At 44.5% G+C, this 9,672-nt stretch overlaps 1 protein-coding gene across 1 annotated transcript in view; it reads right to left on the bottom strand.

The window, feature by feature from the left end:
- Nucleotides 1-1,035: 1,035 nt before the first annotated feature.
- The window catches only part of LOC139211704 (connector enhancer of kinase suppressor of ras 3-like), a 45,436-nt gene continuing 36,799 nt past the window's right edge, over nt 1,036-9,672 (bottom strand). Inside the window, exons 16-25 of the mRNA XM_070842033.1 lie at nt 7,173-7,226; nt 6,617-6,656; nt 5,901-6,070; nt 4,544-4,617; nt 4,227-4,298; nt 4,067-4,131; nt 3,831-3,955; nt 3,285-3,621; nt 2,651-2,841; nt 1,036-2,451 (exon numbers count right to left, since the gene is read on the bottom strand). Of these exons, the coding sequence (XP_070698134.1) occupies nt 2,248-2,451; nt 2,651-2,841; nt 3,285-3,621; nt 3,831-3,955; nt 4,067-4,131; nt 4,227-4,298; nt 4,544-4,617; nt 5,901-6,070; nt 6,617-6,656; nt 7,173-7,226 (1,332 nt within the window). The 3' untranslated portion in view covers nt 1,036-2,247. The remainder of the gene's footprint in view (nt 2,452-2,650; nt 2,842-3,284; nt 3,622-3,830; nt 3,956-4,066; nt 4,132-4,226; nt 4,299-4,543; nt 4,618-5,900; nt 6,071-6,616; nt 6,657-7,172; nt 7,227-9,672) is intronic.

Below are 9,672 nucleotides of genomic sequence, written 5' to 3'. Positions count from 1 at the left end.
AGCCTCAATGGGACATCTGCAGAGAGCCCAGCGACCCCCAGCGGCGCGTTCAGGGCACTACAAGCTGGACCACAGGGTGCCGTGCGTGTGTGTGTGTGTGTGTGTGTGTGTGTGTGTGTGTGTGTAAACGCACACACACACACACACACACACACACGGACACGAGTCAAAATAAAGCTGCAGTGAATAATGGACGTTTTAGTAGCAGACGCGTTTCCCTCAGGGGGAGGTGGAGACCAAAACAGAGCTAAAAAAGTGAATATTTCACTTAACATTCATCAGGTGGACATTCACCAGAATCCAAATGAATGCTGATGTTGCTTCATGTCTTCTAGATGTGTAAATAGGAAACTGTTGGCTCACAAATGACCAGTATTAACTCACTAAATATTAATCTATAAGGTCATAATATGTAAAAGTGGTGTTTGATTCTTTTCCACTGTCCACAAGGGGCTAAGAATTCAGATGCAGGTAAAAAAAAAAAACTGTAAAAAATGATACCATGCCGGCAATATTAAATAATCTGCAATATTTATAAGCAAATAATTATATAAAGTAATTAAAACTGAAATAAGGAGCACACTTTCATCTCTATCTCACCAAGCTTTAACTGCTCAACGACCTATTTTCATCACGTTATTTTAATATGTAAGATTAAAATGCATTTTGTTCCTTTTGTTATCTGATCCAAAAGGTTTGAATAATCTTTGGCGTTTGGTTCCCCCCTGTGTTAAAAACAGGAAGTACATCAGTGCTCTCCTGCCTGTGCTCCTCTTCATGACTGACAGCTTCACTGTTTGTGACTCTTCCTGCAGCTCATCCACCACCTCAGATGCTGTGAGGAATTCTGTGTTTTCATCAAACGTGCCTTGGCAGCTTTGCTGGTGCTCAGACAGCCCTTCATCATCTATCAAGTATGCTTGATGTAAATACTCATGCACCCTTTGTTAATTTTTCTAATAAAACCTTCATAGATTCTGACAGTCCACTGGCCCACCAGAGGGCCAGTGTGCCACTGGTGGAAGATGTTCACTCTTGTGATAATACTTTATTTCCCAGTATACAAACAAGCGCAATGACTTTCATACCAGAACCGACATCAAAGAAAATTTACATCACACATCCATGTACAACTATTTACATCAAGTTAATATTTAACATGCACAGCAGGTGAAATGTAACTCAGAAAAAAATGCACGCTGTGTGTCTGGAGTTTGGTTGGGCCCCCACCTGGAGGTGTTGACACCAGGTGTCAGAGGCCCCAGCTTGGTGTGAGTTTCCTAAATCTGTTGCCCTCTGTGGTTGTTTAACTGTAACTAGTACAGGGTTTGGGTCTACCATTAAAATAACATTAGAGTTTTTTTCTTCCTGAGAGTTATCCACCATCCATCCTGTATTAAAATGTAAATAAATCAATACTACTACATCTGTCTTTAGTCCAATAGACTGCAAATAGCATTGATATTGATTAGCGATGAGGTCTATCACATTTAAAATAAAAAGAAGTTGCCTGTTACTGTCAATGTTTGCAGTAAGGCTGGAATTACAGAAAGTGTGTTTCAGTTCAGCAGAATACATAATTACAACCTTGACTGCTGAAAAATGAGGTGATTTCTATTATCTTTAAATTACATTGCAGTAACAATGATTTGACACGTTGACTCTTAAAAGGTAAAATCTGAAATTAGCATTATGACAGGCACTGGTGTATGATGAAGTATGGCCATACAACTTCTACAGCGAACAACACACACACACACACACACACATCAATCATTCAAAATAGTTGCTATAAAACAGGTAACAGTGGTGCACGGCACCAGTAACTGACAGGATACAGCTCAAAATGTCTTCTCTACCGATGAAACCAAAGTAGATAAAACATACAGTAAAAACGTGTTTCCATGCAGAGAACAATGGATCCGTTATTTCAACATGCTCCATCATTCCAAATATCAAAACTATTTATGCATAGGTTCGTAAAATTACAACACAAAAACAATCTGTAAAATTTGCTAACCTTACAAACAGTAAAAGTAACACTAAGACACATTTCACATTTTAATGTGACCTGCTAATCATGTAATGCCTAATGGAACTAAAAACACTCTTCTTCATTGATCCAGCCACTTGCTGAATCAGTCCACTGATACAGAACAGTAACCTCAATTGAAAACAGCAGTGTGTGTGTGTGTGTGTGTGTCTACAAAGTTTACAGGTGGGATGTCCTTAGAGTCAAGTCAGTCTTTACAAACTGGTCTCGACCACTGGAGCGGCAGTGACTGATGCAGCTCCAGCTTTTGTGGCCTCCGGCGCCACCTGTTGGTCTTCTTCAAGGCAAATCTCCTGCATCAAGGGCGCATTGGCCTCCTTCCACTCTCTGAACTTGTCCGAGGTGAGCTCCGGGTCCGACAGCAACTGCTCTATCGCCTGTAGGTCTGCCTCTTTCGACTGTGCCAAAAAGGAAGAAGGCATAATGGGGGGAAAAAAAAATTAAGTGACAGCACAAAGCTCTCCGAGTTCTAACACAGAGTTTACACTGCTTTGCAATTCACATGCCAGCTGTACTGTAATAGTGTAATATGAAATCAGTAATGTAAGAACAGCAGAAGAGCAGTGGAGAAAACAGATTATGAAAGAGAAAATGTACCTTTAATGTGCTGTTGAGAGTCCTGATGAGGTGCAGTCTATTGTTGACCGTCTGGTTTTTACAGCGCTTTATGAAGGACGCCCTGAACTCCCTTTTCGTGGATGGTTTACGATCTCCTATTGGCGAGAGGCTGGCCTCTTTTAGATGAATATACAGCTTCTCCATCTCGTCTGAGCTGCTCCCATGAACCTCTGCAACAAGATAAAGTTACATTGTATCATCATTATGCATATCAAAAAGATTGCATGGAGTCACTGCATGTTCCCCAAGACGCACAGACAGCAAAATGCGGTGGAGTCAGGGAACTGAAACAACGCACAGATCGACAATATACCAGCGCTGCTTAGCAAAGCACAGATGGGTCACAGAAAAAACAACACAGGGAACAAAACGCATCACTGAAACTGAAACTGAATGAAAGTGTGCCATGTTCCCTTGAGAACAGAAGTTAACCAATGTGATGACAACAGAAATCTCAAAAATACTCCTTTACTTAAACTGAAAGTTTGCTCAATCATAACATAACATAACCCACTAACAGAAAATGATCCCACCGTTTAGTAGTGAGTGCAGAAAGTATCGTAGTAAGTAAACGAGTCCACAACCAATTAAAAGGAGGAAGATAAAATCGCACCTGAAACGACCGTCTGTGCCTCCCCCTCCGCAGCAGGCCTCGCCCCGTCGGACCCCGTTTCCGGAGAGTGCGGGTGTGACGAGCTCTCCGCCGCCTGGGTGTCATCCCCCTCGTCCGCCACCTCTTGCGGGGTTTGATGAGAGTGCACTTGAACCGAGCACACCACCGCCGTTTCCCCGGTGGGAGGAGACGCCTGTGAGACCAGGTCCAACCAGGACTGCCGGTGTTTGGCGAGAGAGGAGCCGGAGCTCTGCGACGTCATCGTGCTGACGGGCGACGAGGGCGAGCCGTTGGCTTCGCTGGGCACCGCGGACGAGTAAGGGGGAGGGAGGGTACCCTGAAAGACAAATCCAGCACTGTCAGATGGAATAATCCACCATGAATTAAAAAGGCTTTTCTGCGCTTCAATCGCATTTGGAGAGAAATAAATCATGTGCATTTTAAATATGCAGCTCTACCAGAGTTAATACAACAAAGTGATTCACTAACTACGATATTGAGCGAATGGCAGCTCCCTGTCTAGCTGAGACCAGAGAAGTGACTGACCTGATGTGTGCTCCCAGGCGGACCGGATGCATCCACGGAGTCCCTCAGGGTTTGTTCGGAGTATGGTGGAGGGGGAATCTCTGTGCTTTCAGCTTCTTCGTGGTCACTGGCTTCACTATAACACTCTGCATAGGTGACACACACACATGCACAAAGTCAGAATTCAGCCCTCGAATCAAAATGACCAAACTTTTCATTCAAGAGCAGCTAGCAGGAAACAGAAACACACTGCTCACCGACGGCAGTGTTTCGTTCTGCTGGCTCGTACTGAATGGAGGCTAGCCCGAGCTTATTCAACCATCTGGGGGAAAAAAAAAAAAGAATATTCAAATCAATAACATTTCCCAAAACACCCTTAGAGGGACGTATGCAAAGTTGTGCTTCTGTGCGACTTACAAGTTCATCTCCTCGTGGCTCTCAGCAGCAAAGTAAAACATCATGACTTGTGGGTGACAAGCTTTGAACGCGCTGTACGAGGAGAAGAGACAGGATTAGCACAGACAGAGCAGCATTTGTGAGAGCCGAGTTAAAGCCGATGCTCTGCTTCATTGATCATTTTGAGTTCTAGCGCTGTGAGTGGGAACACTTTCCATGTCATTCAGGTCCCCGAACAGATATTGATATAGGTCCTTACTAATTCACACAAATGTGGTGGGTGGCGCTAAGTGACTGACATGAACCAGGAACTGAATGCAGTACAGCTATGGGCTTACTGTTTCTTCTTGCACTCCATGGCTCTGTCAATCATGAAGTTAGTGAGGTCAATGTAGCCTTCAGCCTTTTCCGCCTGCAACACACAGATTGAACAACAGTGAGCGTTAAAACAGGCTAATGATTTCACACCACTTCCTGACAGTGACGCCCGTCGTTGAATTGCAGCAGGCAACTTCTTCCATTTTCTCCTGGCGTGCCCTGGCGTCATCATGTCAGTAAATCAGACACGTCGGCTGCGTGCGGCTGAATCAGAGCCTGACGGGCCATTAGTGACAGCGTCGCATTCAAGAAAACACACCGGCGCTGCTCTGCGGTTTCTGCTGTGACAGGCTGGTCTGGAGACAGCTGTGCCACAAACAAGGGTGACTCATCAGCAGCAGCCCCCCCCGCGGTGTAAGTGTGAAAATGCGTGATGTGTTAAAAAAGATTCAGTTTAGATTTGGTGTTTGCTCTACTTTGCAAAACCAACTACAGCAAAACTACTTTCTTACGGAGGTGCTAGAACTGAGTTAGATTGGATCTGAGTGTAATGGATGGAAATGGCTGCAGCTTTTTTTGGTTTTAGCTAAATGCCACAAATGAGCCACTCCAGCGATTTGAACATAAGTTAGTACATTATATTTTATTCTTTCCTTCAAAAACTTGGGTTGAATTTAAATTAGAATTTAAATGATTTAATTGGTTAAAATGCATGTCATTGTAAACTGTAAACTGCAGACAGAAGTGAGATGTAACCAATGCAGACTGACCGAGTTACTGCTTAGCTTTGGTGGACAAAGACCAAAACCATCATCACAATAAACGTGGTCATTGTGGTTTATTTCCCCTCCAAATGCTCTATTTATTCCAGTTGTTGTGCTGTGCAACATTACAAAAAAAAGTGAAAGTACTTTGATTGTGATCATTGTGATTTATATTGCTAGCCACCAAGCCACCAAACCGAGTGCAACAGACAAGCTGGAGAAACCCGAAAGTGTCGAGAGATCAACTAAGACATTGTTGGTTTTAGTCTTTTCATGGGGTTTGTTGGCAGTAATAATGATAACAACAGCAAATATCCCCAACTGCACAGTTTAAAAAGAGCACCATAGAGAGAAGGAGACAGAAATAACAGAGCATGTCACAGCCCGAGGAGAAACCAGCAGAATAACAGACGTCACTGTTCTAAACTCCTCTGAAATCATCCTGTTTTTGGCTTCTATCTATTTCCCTCTGATTCTCATTGTTCCATTTAATTGTTACACTCAATTTCTATCTTTGCATTTTTTTAAATGATTCTTTGGGGGAAAAAAATGAAGAGTTTTTCCCTTCAGACATACGGCTGCATACGTGTAAATGAAAGGCCATTTTACTCACCAACTGGTTGGTGTACCAGTAGAGAGACGTCTTCTTCAGCACAAACCAGTACTTCTTCCATTTGATGCCCAGAAAGCCTTTGCTCTCTTTCTTCCTGTACAGCCAGCCCTGGTGGTCTGGCTGACCGAGCTCCTTGACCGAGATCCGTCTTCTGCTCATCGTACCATTTCCTGCGCACAGAAAGCACACGGACATGAATGCGCTGAGACCTCCTGCCCTTTGTTCGCAGAGAGGCGAAAAGCCACAGCAAAGCGACGGCGTAGCATTAGAGGAAGCAAGTAGCTGCAGAGTCGAAAATCCTAAAACAGTCAAAACATTTCCATTCGGGTGGAAATAGGTCACTGGGTTTGGTCAATAACCAAATGAATTCTAAAAATAACACCGAACAAACCCACACAGCATCCAGAACAGTCAATTCAGAAGTGCTGCGCTGCATTCAGCCTACCTGTTCTTCCAGTGAGTGAGCCAGCGTGAACAATAACAACACAAAGTGTCACAACTCAAGTAAGCCTGCCTAAATGATCCGAGGCGCCGCCACGGAGAGCTAACATAGCAGAGAAGTGAAGTGAAAGCAAGCCAGCGTTGTCTAAAAAGCCCTCTGCACACGCCAATTGCCCTGCCACTTAACACACGCCCACAGAGGGTCCAAATTACAGCTGAGGGCGCACACAGAGACAGTGTGTGTGTGTGAGGAGAGCTCAAGGCTGACAACTCACCTCCCCGGCTCTTCTTCTTGGATTTGTGACGGAGGGAGACCTTTGGGGGGGGGGGGGGAGAGAGAGAGAGAGAGAAAAGCGTCAGGTCAAAGAGTCAGAGGCAGGAGAGCAGCACATTAGCAGTCTCAGACCCCACGGCTGAGAAGAAGAGGCTGTCTGGAACATCCTGTTTCGCACACTGAGTGTCACATGCATGAGTTTCTCTCTGCCCTTCTCTCCATCTCACACACACATTAACACACCCCCCTCTCCTCGCTGACATCCTCCTCTGTGACTTTCTGCCTTGTGCTTTGCCGCTCTCTGCTCTTTAGCCCCGAGCTCTTTTAACTCCACAACTAATTCAGCTAAGACACTAGCAGCAGAAACCGAGCTCAACAATAAGCCAGCGAGCCACCTGGGGGGAGTATAACCCCCTCCTTTACTTTAAATGTTTAACTTTGTCATCGTAAAATAGGAGAAGCAGAAGTAGTTCCACCACTAAAAAGGAGAGTAGCACGAAGAAGGCCGCCCTCTGCCTCAGTAAATGTCAGCCAGAGAAAAAGGAAGAAACACTTACAGGGTTGTAGTCATCAGCAGCCATAGAGGGGGGGACAGATATGGGGAAGGCAGCCTGTTGGGAGAAACCAAAAGAGACACCTTAGCTGCAGATGCACAGATTGACAATGTTAACACCCGCAGCTAAATGGGCAGAAAGAAGTGTGAAAAGAGGAAGTGACGCCATGAGCGAACGGCACAGATGATGTTTCTTCTTGTTTTTTTCTCTCTCTTTTTTCTCTTTTGCAGCCTATAAAAAAAAAAAACTGAATTGAATTGAAAGTGAGCAGCAAAAGCTGAATTTCCTCTTCCGCGGAAAGGGAAGGCGAGCGAGAAATGCTGTTGAAAAAAATGTGAAAAGTTAAAGCTTACAATCAGCACTGACTCACAGACGGTGTCCCTGTCAGCAGCTCAGCCTGTGACACACACACACACACACACCACCTTGAAGTGCTGAGGAGGAAAAGGCTTCTTTGTAGTGTCACGGCTAAAAAAAAAACAGAGCTTCTTAGTCGTGTCAGGCACATAGAAAAATATACGTCTTACAATCTAAATCATCAGTGACGCGACAGATATTGAGAAATCTAAGCTGCCATTATTGACTAACTTCCTCTGCATGCTCAAGTTCCTTATTCTGGCAGTGACAGAGCTGTATGGCACAGACAGAGAGGATATCACAGACGCACAATACTTAACAGTTATCATGGTGCCACTTTAAAAAAAAAAAAAGCCTTTCATGCTACAACACAGCAGAAACCTGCGGTCATGTCTCAACCACCCATTACAAACATGTCCCTGAGAGTCTAGTTATCATACAGCCTCGACATCACACCTTGTCGCACAAGACAAACCGGCCTCGAGGTCAGGAAATGTACAAAGCCCAGGTGGCGGTCTGGTCACCGGGGCTCAGGTCCTGCTGCAGTTGTTCACATTCAATCATTCGGCGTAAAAAAAGTCAATCTACAAATGTCACCGTTGAGAAGACAGACAGAACAGGAAGACTCATACCTGGTGCTCCAACACTTCAAGGGACTCACTCCAAGTCCAAACACACGGCAAGGTATCAGTGTCCTGTTACTCTAAAGGCTCACACAATGAGAGCAGGCGATGGCTGAGAGCTTTTATCTGAACTAAACCTCTGTGTATCAGTGTGTGTGTGTGTGTGTGTGTGTGTGTGTGTGTCTTGCACAACACAGCTGCATCATATCTTGTTTTCCGGGTGTTTTGAGTTTGCTGGCTGCCAGTGGGACCTACATGATGATCACCACAGAAACCACAGGACAAGCCTGACCCTGAGTGTTAGGTAGACCAAGTTCCTGTGACATTTTTTTATGCAGGTGTGAAAAACCAAGTGTCATTTTAGTTCTGGCATTGATAGAGGACGACTGTAAATGTAATCTTTGATTGGAGTACAGTCTGCACATGTTATCTGTGATACTTGTGTCATCTCCTCAGACTCACAGTGACAGCAGCTCCCTGCAGAGAAGTGGAGGAGGAACCGAAGCCCTGCAGGAGCACTTTGGTTGTTCAGGTGCATTTGGGGGCCAAATTTAGTGCTCACACCAAATAAAAATGTGAAATGGAATTTATACAAGAAGCAAATCAAGCAAAACAAAGATTGTTCCCATCAATAAAAAAATATTAAGCAAAGGCACGTTTTAACTCGTTTTGTTAAATGACGTAAATATTCTCTATATTTCATTTGACCACTCACACCGCAATTTGAACGTTCAAACACAATTTAGCCACAAGTTTTAAAATCGTTAAGGGCCACGGTTACGGTACCTGCTGCCACCACAACCTCCACGAGTGGAGCTTGGCCCGAAAGCTCTGCTCAAAGCCTGACCAAAACTCGGCGAGCATGTCGGGAGAAGACAAAGAAAAAAATTTCAAAGAAAGCCGGTTGGTTTCAGGTGAGTTCATGTCCCCTTTGGGTGTTACCCTCATTCTTTTCTTCACGGAGGGAAACACCCAAACTCAAGCCGAAGAGACAGAAATTGCGAGGGCACGTTTTTGTCGTTCACTGCAACAACAATTAGTGAGCTGTTCTTTATTTACTCACATTAAATCTATAGTTTGTCTCAACAGGTCCGCGCAGTTCTCACTCATCACCACTAGATGTCGCCACGTTCGCGCTATGTCGCAACCTTACGCCCCACCAAACTCAATGCAAAAAACAGAACATTTAAGGGACACAGAGGCACAGCAGATGTATGGGGGAATACATTCACAGTCTTTTCTCTTTAAGTTACAGAACCCCTACTGAATACATTTCACATATCTAAATGAGTGTGAGGACCCAGCAAGTTGACTACTAAAAAACTTTTTTTTTTTTCCTTTTATTGCCATGAGGCAAATTCACCAAATGCACTGTGGTTTCCCTCAGACAGGAGGAGAAAAATAAGTGTTTCATGTTACACAGTCCATTCAGGACGCTCTGAGGCTGCGGCCTGGCGATCAACACCCTTCGCTGTCTCTGTGGGGAGCAGGGTTTGTAGCCATAACACCGCTGAAGGAAGTTG

This window comes from Pempheris klunzingeri, chromosome 13, assembly GCF_042242105.1.
Source record: "Pempheris klunzingeri isolate RE-2024b chromosome 13, fPemKlu1.hap1, whole genome shotgun sequence".
NCBI lineage: Eukaryota > Metazoa > Chordata > Actinopteri > Acropomatiformes > Pempheridae > Pempheris > Pempheris klunzingeri.
The sequence above is the reverse complement of the archived record's forward strand: the minus strand, read 5'-3'. Positions and strand labels throughout refer to the sequence as shown.